This window comes from Blennius ocellaris (genome assembly GCF_963422515.1).
Source record: "Blennius ocellaris genome assembly, chromosome: 8".
In the NCBI taxonomy this organism is placed as follows: Eukaryota; Metazoa; Chordata; class Actinopteri; order Blenniiformes; family Blenniidae; genus Blennius; species Blennius ocellaris.
Genome location: NC_137657.1, coordinates 3,589,325 through 3,612,848, shown reverse-complemented (window position 1 = coordinate 3,612,848; position 23,524 = coordinate 3,589,325). Strand labels below are relative to the sequence as shown.

General features: G+C 42.9%; 1 protein-coding gene across 3 annotated transcripts; it reads left to right on the top strand.

Annotated features, from left to right (window-relative positions):
• Positions 1–403: 403 nt before the first annotated feature.
• ptpn2a (protein tyrosine phosphatase non-receptor type 2a) lies at positions 404–21,054 on the top strand. Of its 3 annotated transcripts, XR_013936722.1 has the most exons (10): positions 404–575; positions 6,066–6,156; positions 6,233–6,333; positions 6,428–6,526; positions 8,418–8,555; positions 9,287–9,496; positions 11,193–11,357; positions 12,307–12,506; positions 17,403–17,676; positions 17,892–21,054. XR_013936722.1 is itself a non-coding variant. In XM_080500413.1 (9 exons), exons 1-9 carry the CDS (start codon positions 519–521, stop codon positions 17,593–17,595), a joined length of 1,251 nt encoding a protein of 416 aa, XP_080356539.1. In that variant the 5' UTR covers positions 404–518; the 3' UTR covers positions 17,596–21,054. The 3 variants fall into 3 exon arrangements, 2 of the variants coding, with proteins under 2 accessions (XP_080356539.1, XP_080356538.1); XM_080500413.1 differs by having other exon boundaries at positions 12,310–12,506; positions 17,403–21,054; XM_080500412.1 differs by having other exon boundaries at positions 17,403–21,054.
• The last annotated feature ends 2,470 nt before the right edge of the window (positions 21,055–23,524 follow it).

Sequence of the window (23,524 nt, the reverse complement as noted above, 5' to 3'; positions counted from 1 at the left end):
GTTTGCACATTTCTTGTCTTTCCTTCTCATGAGTGTCCTTAAGAGCTGAATGTAACACGTAAATTTCTCCTTTGTGAGATCAATAAAGGCTTATCTTATCTTATCTTAATAGTTTATTATACATTAACAAATGTTGATATGCCATATTTAACCTTTTTAACTTTTGTAATAATTTAATGTATGTAATTTAATGTCGCAGTGTCATGTTCCACGTATTACTGATATTTAATTTCGATGGAATAAAACATTAGAATCCTTCTTGTTCCCCTCGGTGTTGCCAGGTTTGCCTGAAAACACATTCAATTACGAAGCCTTGTGCTGGACACACAACAGGCAACCGCAACGTTTCTGGAGTGTGAAGTGTGTGTGTGTAGTGCGTAGCGGCAAACCGAGTCCCCGCAGGGATCCGACTCACACACACACCGTAGTTCAGATGGCTGACACACTGGAGTGAGTTGGTGGACGGTGCCGCAGACACCCCGACGTTACGCGGCAGAGTGTCTCTTTTCACGGACACCATGGAGCGGGAATATGAGGACATCGATTCGTCCGGGGGATGGCAGAACCTCTACAATGTAAGTACAGATCCCAGAACTCGGGCTTCGTAAGCCCAGGACCAGGGCCTCGTCAGGCCGGACCTGGGGCCTGGGAAGTCCGGACTCGGGACCAGAGGTCGTGTAACCCGGGCTCCGGGCCTCGGACCCCCGGTGTTTCGGATTAATTGGCTTCCCGTTAACCGGTGAATGACTTCCTTTTGCGTTCGTCGCTGCTGGTGGTTAAATCAGACGTTAATAACCCCGACCGAAACCCGAAGTTTTCCTGGCGTACGCCGTTCAACCGCGTCTACAATATAGTTTTGAAGTGTCAGACCTTTTTGTGCGTCTGATTTCAACATCTGCTTTTACCAGTCGCAGCAACGACGGATGCAAAAGCAAGTCTGTCACCAGTTAACAGGGAAACCAGTTAATCTGAAACACCGGGCTCCGGGCCTCGCATGTTTCTATGACGATCGGTAGCTATCGAATTGAGCTTAGCTAATTCGTTAGCCATTCCGTACATCACTTCTGCCTGTGTTTTAGCGGCCTTTGGCCTCAACGAGAGACACGTCGAATCCTGTGAAGTTGTACGCTTTGGAGCGCGTTCCCTAGTTTACATTTAGTGGCGAGGCGGCGATGGAGAGTAGCATTGTTGGAGCTAGCATTCGGCGACTTCCGTAGCCGGGAAACGTGCAGCGGCGGGCAGTTAACGCCGGCTGACGCTCACAGACGTCAGCTGCAGTTTCTGAGAACTCATAGGGACTTCCAGCGAAAATTGTTTTATCACCATCTGTCTCCCTCTTTCTCTTTCGCATACAGACAATTTCAGTTGAATTTTTGCTTAACTGAAGCCGTGACCCTGCAGCGGAGCCGCAGGATAGCATGTCGCTGCAGGTGTTTGAGTTGTCTGTGGTAAAGAGATAAATAAAGGGATAATCTGACCCCAAACACCTGCGTTCCACTGTAAAGAGCACCAATGATGCAGCAGTTACATAAGTAGTTTAAGTATAGTAAGATGTGTTGCTGATGAAGAGGGAAGAAAGCATTTAATCTGTGTAAATCCTCCTGGAGCAAACGTAATAGATTCCCCTGTTAAACACGTTGATCCACCGCAGGGGTGTCAAGTCATTTTCGTACGGGGCCACGTTCATCCCAGTTGAATCGCGAGTGGACCAGTAAAATAGTGCCACAATAGCCTTCAAATTCAAACTTAAATTTATCTATGTCGTGGTGCAGAGTATACGTGATGGCGATGTCTATATTTTCACTAAACCAAACCATTACTACTGAAAATGACTACAAGCTCAACATAAAACCAATTGAATGTGTGTCTTTCTCAAGGAGACTTGGCTACAATCGCAGTAGTTCTGCAAGCTTGATTGCGAATGTTAGCATGTGCAATATGCATATTGCAAACTGAATGTGGAATTGAGAGCAAAAGAGACGGCATAGTTCTTTTAAAGAAAAATCTAAAAACTTCAAAATTACCAACATCTGCTTAAGTGTTACAGATTGTTGAATTAATTCACATTGATCTAATATTGTCAGCTGTAAATGCACAGTATGAGAGGAGGGATTAAATGACTGAACTGGGCCATGCCCATCCCGAAACAAACAACAAAAAGAACAAAAGCTGTCTTTCAGAAACACTACTGAAATCTACAAATGCACATGTAATTAAAATAAATGAATATGAACACCGTTGACTGGTACCAAGAAGAGAATGTAAAAATCTGAATAGATTTACGTCTTTAAGTGCTTATTTATCGCCATCACAATATTCAACAACAATGTTTAACAAATGTCGTGCAGCGGTGGAAATTTCTGGAGGGATTTCCATCCTGTTTACATATAGCTCACTCTGATTTCTAATAATCTGAGGACAGATTCTATAACTCTTTCGTGATTAATACATCTTCCGATACATACAATGCGTTGAGACATCAGATAAACACAAATAACTTCCTACAGATTTGGATTCGGGCTTTAACGATTATTTTAATAATCGATCAGTCGATAATTTTTTCGGTGAATCGGTTAAAAAAACAAAAAACATTTGAAATTGTAGTACCAGTTGATATTTGATATGTTATGATTATTTAAAAGCACATAACTTAACCAATACAAAGATGTATACAATATAAATACATATATACACATGTATATAAGATGTATACAAGATAATCATTAAATAAGATGTAATGTACTTCAGGGACCACATACAGTCCAGTTTCATGCTGAGTGACCAGACTGGTAAAATATTGCTATAATAACCTTTAAATTTACACTTCAATGTTTTTCCTTGTTGTGGTCACAGTGTAAGGAATGAAATTGTCTATATTTTTACAAGCTCAAACAGCGGTATGGAATGGTACGGAGCAGTAAGGTAAAGCGTAATCAGAGCTAAATCTGGTGCATTTCCTCCAGAAAGTAGGTTAAAAAGTAGGCGGGGCTTAGAGTTCCACAGATATGTGACGTTACAACAATAACCTCAGCCGGGGCGGGAGACCTTATGAATCCTCTGTTGTTGTTTACAATCCTCACTTTGCACTGGTTGTTTAGTTTTGTCTCCCTGCATCGGAGCACGCTCCGGCGGCTCGCCGGTTTGCTCGAGTACCGCACTCCAACTTTGATGTTACCGAGAGAGCGAACGCCGGCCGCGTGACGCATAAATCACGCGACACAAGAAATCGATAATGAAATTCACTGCCAACGCTTTTAATTATCAAATGTAATCAATTTTACCGATTCGTTGTTGCAGCCCTATTTTGGATGATCACATTTATATTTTCTGTAATTTCCGCGACACTGCGGTTTTCAGCCGTCCCAGAAGAAAGACAACAATCGTGAGAGAATCGTGGTCACATCTTTGGTCTTGGCTCTAAATTGGAGGTCCTACATTGTGCTATGAGACTGCTTTAAGCACAGCCGTTCTCGTGGTCTTGTGGCCAAAGATGACCAGTGACAATTCTGCCAGCGTCAGAAATTTGCGGTGATCGTCTCACAGTGTGACTGCTGCTTCAACCCTCATCAACTAACTAAGCAATAGAAATGCAGCATGAAAATGACGTACTGATTAGTGTGACACTGGACTTAAATACAAATAGCTGCTTTGCACTTCATAAAAAGGATGTGGGATGCAAACAAAAACGTTTGGGGATGTCTTTCCAAGCACATAAATGCCACAAGGGCGATGGTCGTGTTCATGCTTCACTCGAATATGTTTCGTGAATGGATGGCGCACGCTTATGACGATTTATTCCTTTGCGATCACTTCAACTTGCACACGTCAAATAACAAATAAACATGGTTAACAATAAATCACTTAAAGCCACAAGCTTGTACACAAAGACGTGACAATCCACTTAAAAAGAGAACGAGGAAGCTCTACTGTTTGCTGGTTGTTGCAGGAGATCACATTGAGAAGGTGCTGCAGGTTGAGAGTGGTCTATGAGGACACTGTCATCCTCATCCGTTTCATGGAACCACATGAACCAGCGAGCTCAGCTGATGGTTTTTTAATGATCTAATAATGCACCACATGATATAAGAATTTTAAATATTGGTGTCATGATGACCTTTCTACACACCAACAGACACATTAAACTAGAAATTCCCATGTGGTGATTAAGTTGCTGCAGTCGTGTGAAGTATATTACACTCTTGATAGTTTAGCAGAACATCAATTTTACATTTTGTCGTTCTCATTAATGTTAAAGAATTCCTAAACCACAGACATCTCTTGTCCTCTCTTATCTACGGGCCACCGATGTTGCTGATGGACCTCGTCACGTAATACTCAAGTGCGAGTGCATCTTGCCGTATAGGACCTGATCCCAGACACTGGTATTGGTACCGGTGCAGCCCTACTGTAAAACCAATTCGGCTCCAGTTGAATTCATCCTACTGGTTTTTCACATTATTATTTTTTTAATCTTGTTTATAATCCAATGCTGTCACTGTCCTGCTCCACTGACAGACTGAGGAAATCTTTCCTCCCTCATGCCATGAGGCTGTTGAACTCCCCCAAGGGAGTTGGTAGTTAAAACTGTACACAAGGGTACTTAGAGGGTACCTCTACTCTATATAAGGCTTTTGTTTTTCTCTATCCTTGTGCAAACAAATTCTGTTGTTGCCTTTGTTGTGGTTGCTGCTGAGACTGCGAATTTCCCCACGGTAATGAACTTTGTCTGTCCATCTATCCATCTATCTCTCTATCTCTCTAATCATCTTGATTTCATTCAATATACTTGTAATTGATCTTTTGAAGAGATGGTCTGACCCTAAACCCCTGTGTTACACTGAACGACTTCTTGTATGTGTGCTGAGTTGGGCTGGTGGTTTTTCCTCTCCATGGAGGAGTTTTTTGAGAGTGTGGGGCAGCAGGGAGAGCAGGTGATGTCCAGGATGGGTGGGGTACCATCATCTTAACGCAGTGTGTGATTCACTGTCATTACAGGAAATGTCAACCGCACCCACACACACTACATCAGTGCAGTAAAAATACTATTTGAACACACCAGTTTGACAAATGTCAGTGGAACAAAGCGGCTTGGTGGCAGAATGAGAGACAATGGACTTTCCGGAATCGAGCTTTTTGTAATGTGGGTGTGCTGCGTTTGACGGAGGCCCAGTTTTCAAGTGGAAATACAAAACTTCATAGCATTCTGGAGTCTGTTTACGTGGCAATGGTGCTCGGAGCCACCAGATAGGCAGCTTTTTGAGAATTTTTTTTTGAGAAAGCTCATTCTCCATGAAAGATTCGATCAGATGAGGGGCATACAACCTGCAGCTTTAGAGCCAAGACTGGCTCTTTAGCTCCTCTGTATTGGTCCCTGAAGCTTTCTGAAATCAATGTAGAGTACAATGTTCATCTCATCATTTTCTTTTGAATTTTACCTTCATACCTGAATTTTTTTCAAAAAGACTCCTGACGAAAATGGTTAAAAAGACTAATATTGCTGAAATTGCTATATTAAACAAAGCAAACTGTTAAAATTGCATTAAAGAAGTGTTAGTTGGCAAAAAAAAAAAAAAGTAGCCACGATGTTTGAAACGTTCAAGAATGGAACTAAAATGGGTGAAATGGTTAATGTGATTGGAATAAATGATCGTCAAAAGTTAAAGTGGCTAAAACAACCAAATCAGCCGAATCTGTTAAAATATCCTAAAATGATCCAAGCTGCTAAAAAGGGAAAATTAAATCTAAATTGTAGTCATGAAACATTGTGAATTTATGTTTCCTGAAAACAACATGAGTAACTTTATAAGCAGTGTGATCATTTATGGTTCAAGGTGTTTTGTGGCTCCAGAAGAATAAAATTTGTCAGAAAGTGAGAAAAGCGGCTCTTTTGACGGGAAAGGTTGCAGACCCCTGGATTTGACAGACCTTTATTAGTTCCACTGGTAAGAAATAGTCTTCACTTGAAATGCTGTCATTTAAACCGGATCGAGGTTGGCAGTGATCACCATTTTCTCGCATTCCACAGGTTGAAAACTGTGTAAAATGTCTGTTTTTCTCTTTAACAGGAGATTCGCAACCAAGCCAGCGAGTATCCGTACAAAGCGGCGAAGCTTCCAGTCAACCGCAATCTGAACCGCTACAGAGACGTCAGTCCATGTGAGTTTCGAGACGTGTTGCGATGTGGAGAAGGAACCCTCTGCAGCTGTAGGCTGATGTGTGCTTTGGCTTTCAGACGACCACAGCCGGGTCAAACTGGAGAACTGTGAGAACGACTACATCAACGCGAGCCTGGTGTCAGTGGATGAAGCCCAGAGAGCGTACATTCTCTCTCAGGTTGGCGCGCTGGACAGTCAGAAGCTCACGTGCTTTTGTTTAGTATTGAATTTTTTTGGTCATGTTTCTTGTCGCTCCCTCTCCTGGGATTCAGGGGCCTCTGAGGAACACCTGCGGTCACTTCTGGCTGATGATCTGGGAGCAGTGCTCCAAAGCCGTTATCATGCTCAACAGAGTGATTGAGAAAGGATCTGTGAGTACACCTCCATACCTGCTCTCATCCTGTTTACACCACGACGCTTTCAAGTTTACAACTCCAGTTGTGTTTTAGATGTTTGTTTACATGGCAACGGGAGTCGGAGCCACTAAAAAATGCAAAGTTTTGAAAAGTGCTTCCAAGGTGTAGCTTTTTAAAAAAAAAAATAACGCTCTGACTCTGGAAATGGTGGACTATATATGTGAACATGTGGTTTCATTTCAAAAACAAACGGCACCCACTCATTACTACATGAAAACTACATCGTACTCCGTGTTTCTGCCATTTTCATATAAAGGTCAAAGTTTTCTGAAACCAAATGAAATTCATTTCTCCAATTAATTGGCTGGAGTAGTAATATTTGGCCCTGTATCATTTTCACATGAAAGAGTACTTGATAATCATAATATTTAACAAATTGCTCCTCCTGTGTTCGTGTGCGGATTATTTCTGCTCTGTGCAGAGATGTTGTGAACGGGAGTGAAATCTCTAATTATCCTTTCACAACCTACTGTGTGATTTCAGTCAGATAAAGACGTGACATGCCTGTTAAAAAAAATGTTTTTAATTGGATAGGAGTGCTCAGTTTGCAAGCCAATATTGACTAAACAAACTTTTCCTCAAATAGTCTTCAGCAAGATCAGGAGGCTGGTGCTAAATTACATATAACCAATACTGCATATAGGGCAAATAGGTGAGTCGAGTACTTGAACCATAAGAAAAATGAACACACACACACACACACACACACACACACACACACACACACACAGAGTCTCCTGGTTGTCACAAGGCTCCGATATACGACGGTTTTCTATGCTTCTGCCTACAGTGGGAAAATAGTTTGACAGTTTGGAATTCATTAAAAGTGTTTTAGTTAATTATTAGTTTTTTTTTTTAATTAAATGGAAGAGAACAGAAATACTTTATTAATCCCAGAGGGAAGTTCTTTCGCGCTGTTGCTCCACGCAATACATAGAAAATAAAGATTGAATATTGAATGAGACAGGATACAAATTAAATAAGTAATACAGTATTAAATATTAATATGTCCAAGTTTATATATAGGTATACAAACGTCCTTGGCATTTTGGGTGTTAAAATCCTGCAAATGGTTTTTGAAGTTATTTATGAAAAAAGGCAAGTAAAATATAGATTCATGATCATTTAATGGTAGTTTTTCTGGCTTGAAGATTTGCAAGATGTTTTTCTTTTTTAGTGGCACTTCAACACAAGCCGGAATAATTCATTTCAGACACATGAATTTGTGTGATGAATATCGAGATAAACTGGTAACATTTATGGAAAAAAGCATCCTCTTTATTGTTCTCCTTTGCTCATTTAATGTGTAAACCCATAAAAGTAGTTTTTTCTTGCTTGATAATCAAATAAACATATTTCTTTGTTTGGGGGGGGGGGGGGGGGGATCAGTTCTATGTATGTAAACAGAAAGGATTTCATGCGTTTTTGGTGCGTTGTTTCTTTAGTGAAATCTGTAAAGTAAGTGTTACCTTAAAAGATTAAAATATCTCTGCAAGCACCAACCTGAGCCGACACCCTCGTGCACAGTGAAATCACAGATTTAATTACACAAATCCACAGGCTTGAACTGTCTGCCAACATCTTGGATCGGTAGGTTGGCTCTTTATGAGTTATGGAAACGAGCTGCCACGTTAGTAATCCAAAGTTGTTAGTAACTGCAACGACCCAGAGGGCGAGTTGCATAATCACAAGTGTTCTGCTGCATGCCACATCCCATCACATTAGTTGTATTTGTTGAGTAAGATGAGTTCCTAGAATCACTTGTGAATAAATAGTGAACACCCGCACACACTGGCGTCTTGTCAGTTTTAATGAACTCCTCCTTCACTTGCTTTGGCGTTCACAGGAGAAGTGTGCGCAGTACTGGCCGACCACCGAGGGAGATCAGATGTCCTTCACAGACACGGGTTTTGTTGTGAGGCTGCTGTCGGAGGAAGACCAATCGCATTACACCATCCGAGTGCTGGAGCTGCAGAACACCAAGGTGAGCCGAGAAGGAGCTCGGATGGAAGAGTTAGAAGTTCTATGATTTTTAAAGTTAAAGAGAGACTTTGTGGAATACAGCATCTGTGGTGGTCTCCATCTCCATGGAAATGGGGAAAACGCCACTTTTCTAAAACGCGCACCACACACCAACATTTCAATCAGGAGCTTTTCTGTCCATGAAAGGTGAATGTGGCCCAGTTTAGGACTGCACCATTATCAATCCCAGTTTCGGGTATCGGCTCCGATACTGCGCAGGGTACTCGTAATCCATCCTCGACACAACCTGGCCGTATTACATGAGGTAATGCTGTCACCGGCCGGTCGACGGGAGAGGACAAGCGATGGAGGTTCTTAAAGGGGGTCATATTATCCAACTTTGGAACACTTCCACGTGGTCTTGTTTGTCCAAAAACGTTGTATTCAAAGTTTATTGGCCCAAATCCAGCTTTTCCTTGATTTTCATCCCTTTGAACATTGGATCACAGGAGCTGCATTCAGAATCTGCTGTGTCTGTGTGGGCTGGACATGGCACACGGCAAGCTCGGTCTACAGCCCACAGTGTGTAGAGGGACGCTGTGCGCTATGCGGACTGTAAACGCAGCACATCCCCGAACGCCCTTCATGTTGAAATGTAAGGACATTTCAACATGAAGGGTGTACAGACGGGTGCAGACACGCAACTTCATCCAGAGCTGCTGGAGTCAACCTTACTAATCTTCTCTGTTGCAGACGGGAGAGTCCAGGGAGATCTACCACTTTCACTACACCACGTGGCCTGACTTCGGCGTTCCTGAGTCTCCCGCCTCTTTCCTCAGCTTCCTCTTCAAGGTGCGGGAGTCGGGCTCGCTGGGCCCCGAGCACGGCCCCTCGGTGGTGCACTGCAGCGCAGGGATCGGACGCTCCGGCACCTTCGCCCTGGTGGACTCCTGCCTCGTCCTGGTGAGGGATTCATTCTCAGTACGTGGAGAGGAAAGGGTTAAAACGTTACACGACATGACGGAAAGAGGAGATGCTGTTATCGTGGTGTTGAGATGTGTTGTGGCATGTTGGATTTCTGAAGCACAAATGAAGTTTTTGTTGTCTGGGACGTCTTTTTTTCTTCTTTTTTTTCACAATGGAAATGTTCTCGCATCAGAACTTCATACGTTTAGAAATGAGTGATCAAAGCAAAAACAATGACCGGCACTGTGTAGGAGCTGCATATTTCTTGATGCTTTTCAACCTGCAGAGAATCGTCTTTGTCCGACCCTACACCACGATCACACTGCATGTTCTGTTTCTTCAATTTCATTTATATTATTGATAGTAATCTGTTTGTAGCTGCAACAAATTGCGTCCTGTATGTTATCTTTCTATTCATTTCCATTCCTCTTAAACAGAAGTCCGTTGTTGAGACTTGTTGTAGTTAATGACATGAAGCTGAAGATGTCGAAATGCAGCAAACTTTACTGTGTAACGTTTTAATATTTTATCCATTAAGGAGTAGAACGTAAAGCAACGATATTATCTTGAATATTAGGCTGGTTTTAAAAAAAAAAAAAGTTTTCAAATGAAAACAGAAAACTGTTTACATAACAGCCACTGAAAACATACGGTTTTGAAAACATTCTAACTTTGTCTCTGTGGAAAATGGAAAAACACAACTTTTCTGACACATTTCTACTGAGCATGTGCTCCAGAGCCGTAGTAAATAGTTCTTGTGCACATGCTCAGTAGATGGACAGCAACGATGTTTCCAGAGTGTCATGACTCCAGTCCAGATTCTCCTGAGACTTGGTAGTTTGATTGTTGACAGTCACCATAATAATAATCCAACTTGGTCGTCTGACCATTCAAATGTCTGCATTATTCTCAGCGTGCATTTGCTTGAAATCAAACAACAGCACCAGCTGGTGGCCCTACAGGAAAACTACATCGTTTTCAGACTTTCTGCCATTTGGTCGAAATGGACATCATTTTCAAAATGTTGCTGTGTAAAGGCAAGACATTTCCAAAACGATGCTTTTTCACTTCAAAATGTTGTCATGGAAACGGGGCCTTAGAAGTAAATTCACCTGAACTATGTTAGGTGTTGACAGTATTTCTGCAGAGATCAGGAGCAGTTAAGTTTGAGTGAGTTTGTAGTATTAAACATAAGTCTCCTACTGTTTGCTGCCTCGAAATGTGTACACGCTAACTATCAACTTTTAATATATTTAGCATTTCTGTAGATTTTAAAATTAGAAGAGTTTTGTGTATCAACTGTTGTGCCAATGTCAATCTGGCTTTTTTGTCACTTTGTTGTTGTATGTGGCTGCTGAAAATTTGAATATCCCTTGGAATTTATGAAGTATCTAACTATCTATATTCAAGGGAGCGAATGGATTTGGAGTTAGAAAGAATAATTTGACCAAGTTAATGTACAGTTTCAGCTACAGCTATTTAAACGCTGCAGCTGCACAATTCAAAAAGGAAGTTTTTCTGTTCTACATTCAGAGTGCCAAATTAGGAAGATCAAATTAGCTTTAGCATCAAAGCTGAAGCTTAGTCTCAATGAAACGTTTCCAAACTGTTTGGAATGTGACGATGACTGAAGGAACAGTGTACTTATTTAATTTCTTCAGTCCAGCTGATTCTCTGAACATGTGTTGAACAGATGGACAGGAGGACAGACCCTTCCTCGGTGGACATCCAGAAGGTGCTGCTGAGCATGAGGGAGTACCGCATGGGTCTGATCCAGACCCCCGACCAGCTCCGCTTCTCCTACATGGCCGTCATCGAGGGAGGCAAGCTCATCCCGACCAGCAACTCGGCAGCACAGGTAGATCTGTCATTGCTGCAACGTCAAGTCCTCACACGTGCTGGAATATTTGAAATCTCCCCACATGGCACACATGGTGTTACAGGAAAAGAGAAATCCTCTCATGTGACGAGAAAATGAGCCCCCAGACAGCTGTCGGACTTTCACAGGTCTTATACTTTCATGATCACTTCAGACTGTGGTCAGGAGGACAGATCGTGTTGTGGGGACTAAACAGTTTGCACAGAAGTTTGGAGGCACTGTTTCCCCAGTAGTCCAAATATGGAAACGACTGTGTGTTTGGTTGTTGCAGTGGGAATTTTAGGAGCTTTGCATGTAGCTGGCATGCTAGGTCACGAGTTGGCACTGTTGTAATGAAACCACATACACACACACACGTGTGCAGAGAACAACACACTATAAACATTAACATTAATGGGAGAACACGGACATTCTGTGGACAGACGACCAAGTTGGATGGTCATCACAGTGACTGTTGACTATTAAACTACCAAGTCCAGGAGAATGTGGACTCTGGAGTTTCTCCTACTTTAATTTAGGAGTGTCCTTGTCCGAGGCTCGGGCCAAACTGTCAGATGGCCTGCTTGAGAATACTAAGGTGAACTACAGATATTTTTCCCGAAAAGAGCGGACATCCTTTTCTGAGATGACAAATCCGTGTGCACAGACTGATACCAACCCCCCCTTTTCTTTGCAGAGCAACTATTTGCTATGGTGGTAGCAATAGCATTTCAGAAAAGCTGTATTTCCCCCCCGTTTCCACGGAGATGGAAAAGTTGCCCTTTTCAGTGGTTGTCGTGTAAACAGACACCCAAAACACAACAAAGATGTAGACGAGAATAGAATCTGTAGGAATTAAGACGTCGGTGATTTTAGTTCCGTGTGAGATCAGTTTTGTCTTCTCAAGCTGTAAAACTATTGAAGAATTCTCTGTGTCTCTTGTCTGTAGCAGATGATGTCGAGTGACGAAGACTCTGAGCCGGACTTCCTTCCTCCTCCTCCTCCACCCAGACCTCACCTCAAGGACAACAGGCCCAACGGCCCCTGCCTGGAGCCGCAGGAGATCGTCTGCGAAGACGACCTGCCGGCAGGACAGCCAGGAGAAGGAGGAGCAGGCGAAGACCACAGCGTGGCTGACAACTCTGGGATGTAAGTGACTGGACGATGCTTAAAGAGTCGAGGTTCAGGGGAGGTGGTATCAACCGTATTAACGATAAGAATGTGGTCCACGATAGAGGCTTTGATGATGCCAACCTACGGCGATGGCGCATGTTGATGACGTCCTGGAGCAGAGGCTGTTTTCCTCGCAGGCATGGCAGCGGCTACAAGTCTCTCTCCAGCCCGCAGTGGTGCACTCAGGCGCATCACGTAACTCCGCTACATGCTAACGGGCTTCGGGGCTCACGCAGTAGCAAGGCTACATGCTAACGGGCTTCGGGGCTCACGCAGTAGCGAGGCTACATGCTAAGGGCTTCGGGGCTCACGCAGTAGCAAGGCTACATGCTAACGGGCTTCGGGGCTCACGCAGTAGCGAGGCTACATGCTAACGGGCTTCAGCGAGGCTACATGCTAACGGGCTTCGGGGCTCACGCAGTAGCAAGGCTACATGCTAACGGGCTTCGGGGCTCACGCAGTAGCGAGGCTACATGCTAAGGGCTTCGGGGCTCACGCAGTAGCAAGGCTACATGCTAACGGGCTTCGGGGCTCACGCAGTAGCGAGGCTACATGCTAACGGGCTTCAGCGAGGCTACATGCTAACGGGCTTCGGGGCTCACGCAGTAGTGAGGCTACATGCTAATGGCTTAGGGGTTCACGCAGTAGCAAGGCTACATGCTAACGGGCTTCGGGGCTCACGCAGTAGCGAGGCTACATGCTAACGGGCTTCAGCGAGGCTACATGCTAACGGGCTTCGGGGCTCACGCAGTAGTGAGGCTACATGCTAATGGCTTAGGGGTTCACGCAGTAGCGAGGCTACATGCTAACGGGCTTCAGCGAGGCTACATGCTAACGGGCTTCGGGGCTCACGCAGTAGCGAGGCTACATGCTAACGGGCTTCGGGGCTCACGCAGTAGCGAGGCTACATGCTAACGGGCTTCGGGGCTCACGCAGTAGCGAGACTACATGCTAACGGGCTTCGGGGCTCACACAGTAGCGAGGCTACATGCTAACGGGCTTCAGCGAGGCTACATGCTAACGGGCTTCGGGGCTCACGCAGTAGCGAGGCTACATGCTAACGGGGTTCAGCGAGGCTACATGCTAACGGGCTTCGGGGCTCACGCAGTAGTGAGGCTACATGCTAATGGCTTAGGGGTTCACGCAGTAGCAAGGCTACATGCTAACGGGCTTCGGGGCTCACGCAGTAGCGAGTCTACATGCTAACGGGCTTCAGCGAGGCTACATGCTAACGGGCTTCGGGGCTCACGCAGTAGTGAGGCTACATGCTAATGGCTTAGGGGTTCACGCAGTAGCGAGGCTACATGCTAACGGGCTTCAGCGAGGCTACATGCTAACGGGCTTCGGGGCTCACGCAGTAGCGAGGCTACATGCTAACGGGCTTCGGGGCTCACGCAGTAGCGAGGCTACATGCTAACGGGCTTCGGGGCTCACGCAGTAGCGAGACTACATGCTAACGGGCTTCGGGGCTCATGCAGTAGCGAGGCTACATGCTCATGGACTTCAGAGCTCACGCAGTAGCAAGGCTTCAAGCTACACATGATTCAAACATGACTGATGGAGTCATAAGTGAGCTGGAGCGTGTGTATGCAGCACACGGCAGTTTGTAAATAGATGGCACGCATTTTATATGCATTTTCTAAAGGCACTTCATATGACAGAAAGAATCAGCGGTGGCTTGATATTGCAAATGCCATAAGTTGTTTCTTTTCTTTGTTTTTGTGTTTTTCAATAAGCTTTGCACGTTAAATTAAAATTATATTAATTAAAAAGCATTCTATACTTTTTGAAGGGTGTTTATTCTGTTGAAATACATCTGGTAAGTGAGTACGTTCACAAGCAGTCATTTATATAGTGTATAGTTATATATAAATCACATCACATGCTTCAAATTACCTCCTCGTCGCTTTGTTCTCATTTAGTTCAAAGAGTGAATTAATGTTTTCTCTGGTGATGAGAGGACGATGGTTCTTTTGACCACATTTGTAATTACTAGATTCTAAACAGCATTTTAGGTTGAAAAATCTAAATTTAACTATAGCTTATGAAACACAATATTGTTTTAATTAGTATGAGAATTTCTAAAAGATTTTTGTTATTTTATTTAAAATTGACAATTGAACACGTAGAAGAAAAGAATCAACCTCTAAAATCCAATAAAGGGTTAAGTTTAATTCATACCATGTAATCTGTTTTTCTCCTTCAAAAGTCACAAGTTGCTACAGAGTACACACACACACACACACACACACACACACACACACACACACACGCACACACATTACACACATAGTTTGACATATTAAAACCTTTTGGAACTAATATATATATATACTCTGTTGTTGGAGAAAATTGCTACTTTATATCTAAAATGGTGAAATGTGCTCCATGTCCAGCTCCATTAAGTTGCTCTTAAAAAACCTATTTTGAGAGCGAGAGAGAGATTTACACTCGTTGAATGGATGAAATCTTCGCTCTGGCTTCTTATCAAACTGTTCAGAGTTTCTCAGACGTCTGAATTTCAATGAATGCGCACCTTCATTTTGTTTTGCAGTCTGTGGTTATGAGTTTTATAAGCTTCTTAATTTTAAAGAAGATGCTATTTTTTTGTTGTTGTTGTTGTCTACAGGTATAAAGTTTGACAAACATCTGTATTTAAAGGAATTTGTGTCAGCAGTTTGTGCTCATGAGCTTTTCAGATTTCACATAATGTAGGAAGGTTCAACAATTACGTGTCAATTAACTGTAATGCAAGACGAATTCAAATCGAAATAACAAAGGGAACTGAAACATTTAGTTCTTTTCTATGCTGACTACCTTTAGTAATGGTTACAATTTTTTTCACAAAATCACACAAGTTTTATTATAATTTTGGAGCAAATGGTCCACAGAATGTAGAATTTTTGCTTGCACAAAGTAGATTTTACCCGCCCAATCGTTTTTTTTAGTTTTTGGCCACAAGATGTGGTATTTATTTTTGCCAGCTAAATGTAGATTTATCCAATTTTATTTTACCCCACACAATGTCGATTTTGTTGGGGTGTTTTAACCAATTTTTGCTAGCACAATGCAGTTTTTGCCCACAAATCTTTTTTTTTCTTTTCCCAGCAAGACAGATTTATATATTTTTTTTGCCCCCGAAATGTTTATTTGGCCAAAAGATGTGAATTTTGGCTACAAATATATATTGCCTGAAAAATGTTGAGGTTTTACTTGCACAGTGTAGAGTTCCTCAAAATCTTTTTTTTTATTTTGTCTACAAGATGTAAATCATCTTTATTTGTCTGCAGATTGTCAATTATGGTGTGGAGGGGGTTTTTTGCCTGCAAAATGTAGAGTTTTTGGTTGTGCAATGTAGTTTTTCTTCCATAATAATTACGTTTTGGAGTATTATTTACCCCCCCCCCCCCAAAAAAAAAAGAAAAAAAACTTCATGCACTTCAGAAAAATTAGAAAGTCAAAGTCAGGGATTTTTTTTTTCTTTTTTTCACTCAAAAAAAGTTTTTTTGTTTTTTAAAAAGCGGAAACATCCGTCCATCCACGCGCTGGCGTGCCTACAAAATGCATTGCAGGCAGTTTAATGAAATGGCGGAACGACGCTTCAGAACAGGCTTTAGTTCATAAAGGCCAATTCGTACTCCATAAGAACAAGACGAAAGTTCAGCAGTGACGTATGCTACCAAACAAAATGACATCACTTCTGCCGGCAGGCTCCTTCTGGCTGAACAAATTTGTGTCGGCAGTGCCGGCTGTCCTGGCTGAACATTGTAGGAGCCGCACTTCCCAAACTTCGGCACTGACGTGTGCTGCACATGCACGTTCCAGCTCACTAATCACTGTCAGTCATGTTTTAATCATCTTTAGCTTGTAACCTCGCTACTGTCTGAGCGCCGCAGCTTGTTAAAATGCTGTGATGCACCTGAACGCATCACCCAAAGCGCTCAGCTCCCGTAGTTAAAACCAGACAAACATCGTGCTCATTTAAAAACTCTTTTATCACTGAAACAGTTCAGAGAAATGCACTTCTGAAAGCATAGGAGGAGAGAAATAAGTTGTGCCGTTGAAAAGTGAAAATGTCACTTCACAGACGTGTGGCTGCTGTAAGGGGGCGTGGTCTGGTGTTATGGGGGCGTGGCCTACGAGTTTGGCAGCGTCTTGCAGAGTATGAACATTCCTGCCAAACAAACTTTTTTTGGCAACTTGCTGATGTCACTGTCGAACTTTGACCTTGTCCTTACGGCTTCAAAACGGGAGTCTGCAGGGGCCTTAAACAGTGCAGTTTTCAGTATAGGACATTGCAGAGGCACTGCAGCCTGCAGCTCTCCGTCGCAGACGTTGATCGAGTACAGAGGGCATCGCCCCCGATGCCGGGGGCTTATAAAATGTATTATTAAACAAGGAAATCCTTTGTAAATTTAGATGTTCATAAGCAATAAGTCAGAATTAATTGGTTTAATGTGATTTTTTTTGCGTCAACAGGCAAATAATGAGGGATGGACGGACGTCTCCACTTTGAAATACAAAAAAAACACTTTTCTTTCTCTGTGAAAAAAAAAATGTGTCCTCCTTGAATTTCAGCTTTTTTTCTGAAGCACATGAGTTTTTCTTAACCTCCACATATGATTTTCTTCAGTCGCCCTCAATACTCTTCTGTACCTGGAGGGTCTGGATTTTGAACAAGCTGTTCCTCTTGAAAATAATTGTGGTTTGGGTTGGAATTTTCAAAATCTGAAAAAAAAAAAAAGCTTTGCGGCAGAAGCTGGTCCAGCTCCAACTCTGCTCTCTGTGGTTGCCGGTGGTTGTTTTGTGTCTCTCACAAGTGATGCATTGTGGGACTATTTGGCTTACCGATCTCACACGGTGTGTTTTCAGTGTGCGGAAGCGGCACCGCGAGGAGAGGATCGCCAGCACGGCGCAGAAGGTGCAGCAGATGAGACAGAGACTGACGGACTCCGAGAGGAAGCGGGAGCAGTGGCAGTTCTGGAGGCCCATCCTGCTGAACGTGGGCGCCGGCGCCGGGGCCGTCTTAGCCATCAGCCTGCTGTGCTGGATGTTCTCGCAGTGAGAGCACGCCAACGCCAGGCGGGAGAAAGACTGACTCGCATTTTGCACCTGGTACCTGGGAGTAGGTACTTCTCTTCTCTGAGTAGGTTTAGGCTGTAACTTGCATAACTGAGGGTATTTATTTCTTAAGGTCAAAAGATGCGGGAGCGCTAGATCAAATGAGTGTGCATATATTTTTCATGTAAGATCTTAACAAAGACAAAAAAATCCTAACATCTCAGGATCTCGGTGCCAGCACGGTGGGTTTGTTTCCTTTCCCTTTTCGTCACTGCTCATGAATGTACCGTTTCCCAGCAGAGAGGCTTGGACTGGTGCAGTCCGCAGGGCAGAGCCAATAATCCCGACCGGCTTGTTTTTGCATCCGGTCTTTGTGAAGGCGACACGTGTGGTTTGTGTTGACGCCGTCATCATCCTCCCACAGGAGCATAGGGAGGCTCCAGGAGCCACTTTCAGACAACCCAGGGATTCCACCATGAAACCCACAGTGAATCTCGCCTCTGGATCAGTAACCGTGGCAACGTCAATCCACACTCATCAGCTGAGCTTTCCTCCTTCAACACGGACCGTCAGCGGTTCACTGTGTGAGGATCAATGATCACATTTGGAGTTTTAACCACATTGTAATGTTTTATAAGGTCACATCACAAGTTTCACTTGTTTTAACACTTGAATCACATCACGTGACATCTTTTGTGTTATCTTAGCGTCTTGGAGCTCACTGTGCTTTAAATAACGAGACAGTTGGTGATGCAAGTTTCAAGTGTAAAGCATCAAATATTATTTAGACAAGCTCATAAATGATTACTCTCACGCTATCTTCCACTTTAACATTAAAATATAAAACAATACAGTGTGGTGAGGAAACTGTTAGAATTTGATAATGTTATCACTGTCGATGTATAATGTTGTAATGACATTACTTTGAAAACCATTATAAATATTGCAAAACGTTCCTTTATGTGACGATAAGGAAGAAAACCAAAGCGAGAAGGAAGAGTCAGTTGTCATATGAAACCATTTTCTGAAGCCGGTTTCAACCAGCTGGTGAGAGAAATGGCTCATGCAATAGTTGTCAGTGAATTCCCACATCCTTAATTAAAAGGTAGTTAAACAGAAGAAACACTCAGTTGTTTTTCCAGTTCAAAACCCTTGTATTGAACTTAAGAGCTGATTAGATTTTCCCGGTTAATTGTGGTGAATTGGCTGTATTGGTATTTGTGAGAGGGTGAAGCTTGACCGAACCACCTCCATGAGTTTCCACCTCTCAGGGTGTCATTCCAGCTGCTGTCTGATCCCGGCTCCGCACGTCCTCTGGCCGCTATGCAGTGTTTACTTCTTGTTTGAAGCGAACAGGATGCATGCAGCCCCCCCCACACACTCGTTCTTCCACTCACGTCTTCGCAGGGCACCCCCCCCCCCACCTCCACCCCTGCTTCGGACAGATTTCTGTTCTTGTATGAATGTTTAATCTTTAATCCTCCGTTCTTTTGTTTTTTAGTGTGAGATTTGTATTACCTCTCAGATTTTGGTTGTGGCCACTCGACGTGTGTCGACCCACTGGATGGGTGTGTTGGTGTAAAGTTCCAGTTCTCCTTTTCTTTTCTTCTCTTTTTTTGTGGAAAAACCAAAGCAGAGCTGCCCGTGTGTCTTCAGCCAGGCGAGCTGTTCAAGTGACGAAAACCTTTGTACTCCCATGATGTGGAATGTATTTTCTGTTCGATCTCTGACTTCACGGACACTCTGATTCTCCTCGCAATAGACTCCTTCCTCCCGTCACTTGAGCCACGGCATCACCAAAATTAGTTTTGGAATGTTTTGGTGGGGGCCGACCTGAAGCTCCGACAGCGCGACGGTGGCTGTGTTCACACTCGTGGTGCATTCTGGGTTCACACTGGGATTTTGAAACCTTTTTACAGGCTGACAACGGCTTTTAAAATGCGACGGTCTATTCGGAAGATGTAGTAAATAAGTCTTGATCTGCTTCCACAGATAAGCTGTTCACGGTCATGGTGCTTTTCCCTTTAATGATCCACAGAATAAAGAAACCTTGTTAGGAGTGGCATTTTTACAGCATCTCTAGAGTTTTATCTTGAATAAATTCTCTCTGATGCCTTCTTGATCCCTTTAACTCATCCTCAGTCTGCGTGCTTTAAGAGTAGGTCTCTCAGGGTGTGTTCACATTCCCCTGTTTGGTCCAGACCAGAGTCTCTTCAGGGTAAAAAAACGATTTAGCTTGGATGACTTGAGCACACCCACCAACTCTGAACCAGAGCAAACGAGATCTCCTGTCCCTTTAAAAACCTCGGTCTCGGTCCCTTTGCAAACAATCTTTCTCGTGGGTGGGGTGAGAGGACATGACATAGTGTGCAATGCATTCTGGGTAGTGAACAAACAACTAACTGTGCAAATCAGAAGAATTAAACGCAGAAGGAAAAAGTTGAACATATCTCATGGCCAAACTTGGAATAGTGAGGAAGAAGTAGTGAGGAAGACTCATTGATATCTGGTCTGAAGACTGTATATTGTGGTTGTTTGTGGTTACTCGTTAGCCACGAGCTAATTAGCCTCGCCACCACAGGCTAAAGCGGCAGGACTTCGGTTCCAGTCCAAACCAATCAATGAGCCGTGTTTCTTCTTTACTTCCTCTCTGGTCAGTGTTTGTTTCAGGCGACGGCGCCTCCAAACCAGCAACTGTTGTGATTGCGTGAGATGTTCCAGGTGGTTTGATCCGGCCTCTAAAGTGAATGTTAACGCCACCCAAACCACATGAAGGTGTGAAAAGTCTCGGCTCCCCTGCCTCCCAAGTGAACCGAACCCCGGATTATCTGAATGTGAAAGGCTTCTAAAACTGACCATGAATTGCTCCTTCAGGCTTTTCAGTTCACTTCTTATATGCGAGTGACGAGTTGACACCGGAACTCCACTTTATTCAAGCTTATTCAACTCTGAGTGACTTCTTGGTTCTTTTCATGCTTCTTACTTCCAAAAAGGCCGGATAAAGTAGATGAACTCCATTATATCACACCAGATTTTTTTCTCATTTGGTGCTCACCAGGCCATTCACACTTGTCCAGTTTGTATGTATTGAACCTGCACGGTGTGACCACAGCTCACTGGTAACGCAGTGTTCAAACCACGACTCGTCAGTTTTCCCGGTCGCTGGAGCTTTAATGTGCCTTGAAATGAGCTAAAGTAGAGAAAACGATGAGCTCTGAGGTTTCCCGGGAAAAACCATCAGCGGCTGAGTCCCAATGTAACGGAGGTGGTGTTGCCTCTATCGCGTTTGAGTCGGATGCACACCAAATGTCTTTGGTGATGTACTGATGCAGAATTGAAACGTTTGATTCTCCTCTCATCCAACCCAGACGTTTGACCAGAACATTCCACTCTTGAAGTTTTGTATACTGTCCGGCTGCAGCGAGAAAGCAAACAAAACATGAAATTCTTCTGACAAATAAAATGTTCCTTTTTTAAAAAAAAAAACCCAAAATGACCAAAGCCTGTTGTGTTTTCTTTAGTTTAGCATTAAGCAGCTTTTCTGCAGGTTGCATCCATCCGCAGTTCTCCTCACTGCAGCGCCAGTCCACTCATGATTTCATTCTGACCGTGAGCTGAATCGATGCATCCAGGCTGGAGGCCTCGCTCTGCAGCTTCCAGGAACAGACTCGGGGTTTCAAGAAGAGGCATCGCTCGCATTGACTGCTCTGCTAATTTCATTTTCACTTCTCAGGGGAACTGGTGTGGAAGGAACACTTCCAGAAACCAGTCCGATCCTCCTCCCTCCTCTTTCAAAGCCAGAAACGGAGATGGACGGGGATATTTTAGGACAGATTTGGTTAGTGGACAATATATGACTTAAGGTTTGAGTAAACATAAGGCAAACTGGTTCAATTCGCTTTGCTACATTACAGATGGGCACACACAATTCAATATTCTATTTGGGTGATTGAAGGCTGCAGGTTGAGGGTGGTTCTCATTGTGAGGGTTGCAAAGAAAGATCATCTTCACGACCTATGCGGTTTAAATAAGGATATGAAAAGTTTGAACTGAATGTTGGAAAAAAAATTGTTTATTTAATCAAAATGCTTGCAATTCATAGTTTTTAAGACAAATTTAGAGAGCACCATTCAGACACCATGCAATGCAGTGCTTTACAAGAGTATCAAGAAATACACCAAAACAAACCAGTAGTGGTAGTTGTAGTAGGACTAATAGTGGTAAGAGTAGTAGTAGTGGTACTGTAATAGTAGTGGGAGTAGTAGTAGTGATCTATATCTTTTTCATTTAATTTATTTTCCACAATTTAACAAATCCAACTAACAATTTTGACTTATCCATGAATTATTAAGGTGATTAAACACCTGATTCACATCAATTGTTTAATCACCTCTCTACCCGAAAAGGCGGAGCTGTCCAGAGACGACAAGCGACAGGTGGAGCACACAGACGCACAGAAGAGCTTGAAGGCAGCAGTGCGTCTGAAGTATGGTGTTTTTGTTTGTCATTTAATTTAATAAAACATGGTGAACTTGAGGGTGGTGACCACAAATGTCACACAGTACTATTAATAGCAAGTACTGTAATATTATGATTAGATTAGATTAGACTTTATTGTCATTACAAATGCAACGAAATGCAATTTAGCATCGAACCAGAAGTGCAATATTGCAAGTATCAGATAATATTATACACAGATAAGTATATATGCATACCAATGTACATTTATTATATATATATATATATATATATATATATATATATATATATATATATATACACACACACACAGATACACACACATACACATAAATAATAAATAAATAAGGAACAGTGTGAGGTTGCCATTACTAGAATTTACATTAATTACATTATATTACATTTAGTGGACTAAGTGCCATTAACGTGCTTTAATGTGGTGAGAGTTCAGTAGAGTGACTGCTGGTTCTGGTCCGGAGGCTCCTGTAGCGGCGGCCAGAAGACAGGAGGCTAAAAAGTCTGTGTGCAGGATGGGAGGACTCCTTCACAATTTTCAGAGCCCTACGCAGAGAGCACTTGCTCTGGATGTTCTCCAGGGCAGTGAGTGGAGTCCCGATAATGCGCTTAGTCGTAATAGTAGTAGTTGTAATAGTAAGGCAAGGTGAAACCATTTCTCCACCATCATTCAGACACAAGGCAATTCACAGTGCTTTACAAAGAATGAAAGGTAATGCATTAAGAAATGTATTATAATCTTAATGAAGATTATGAAAAACATTAAAACAAGGAGACAAACAAGCATAGAAAGGAGAATAAATGAAGTAACTTTTTGAAGAAACAGGTATAAAATAAATAGTGTAAATAAATAATATTCTAAGTCCTGATTGAGAAGAATGAGTGAGTCAGCAGTCTCCATGTGTTCAAAAATGTGTTCCACAGGTGAAGAGCAGAGGAACTAAAAGCTGCTTCACCTTCTTTCTTCTGACTCTGGGAACACTGAGTTAACCTCTTCCTGAGAACCTCATGGGTCTGGATGTTTCATATTCTACAAGTAAATCTGAGATGTACTTTGACGCAACACCATTCACAGCTTTATAGACCAGGAGTCAGATATTGAAGTTGATCCTTTGACACTCAGGCAGCCAGTGCAGAGACTGTAGCTCAGGTGTAAAGTGCTGCACACATAAAATGCATTTATAATTATTCGAGGCTGGTGGAGTAATCGCAAGTAATTCCTGCTTCAAATGTTCTTTTGTCCAGACAAGATTTTTAAAGATTGGCTTGAGGGCCACACCAAATCGGGCTGGAAGTCATGGCTCGTGTACACCATTTTACCCATGTCTGCTTCAGACAACCAATAATATCTCTGGAAAACAAATACACAAATGTAGAAGTTAATTTTGATTGCGTAAATTATTCAACAAGTTTTAAAGTTTTAAATATAATGAATTCTC

Excerpts from the sequence above, each read along its gene's own strand:
- ptpn2a (XM_080500412.1), top strand. The coding sequence starts at position 519 with ATGGAGCGGGAATATGAGGACATCGATTCGTCCGGGGGATGGCAGAAC. Across the intron at positions 11,358-12,306 it reads CCAGCAACTCGGCAGCACAG|CAGATGATGTCGAGTGACGA; the intron begins GTAGATCTGTCA and ends TCTTGTCTGTAG. Across the intron at positions 12,507-17,402 it reads GTGGCTGACAACTCTGGGAT|TGTGCGGAAGCGGCACCGCG; the intron begins GTAAGTGACTGG and ends GTGTGTTTTCAG.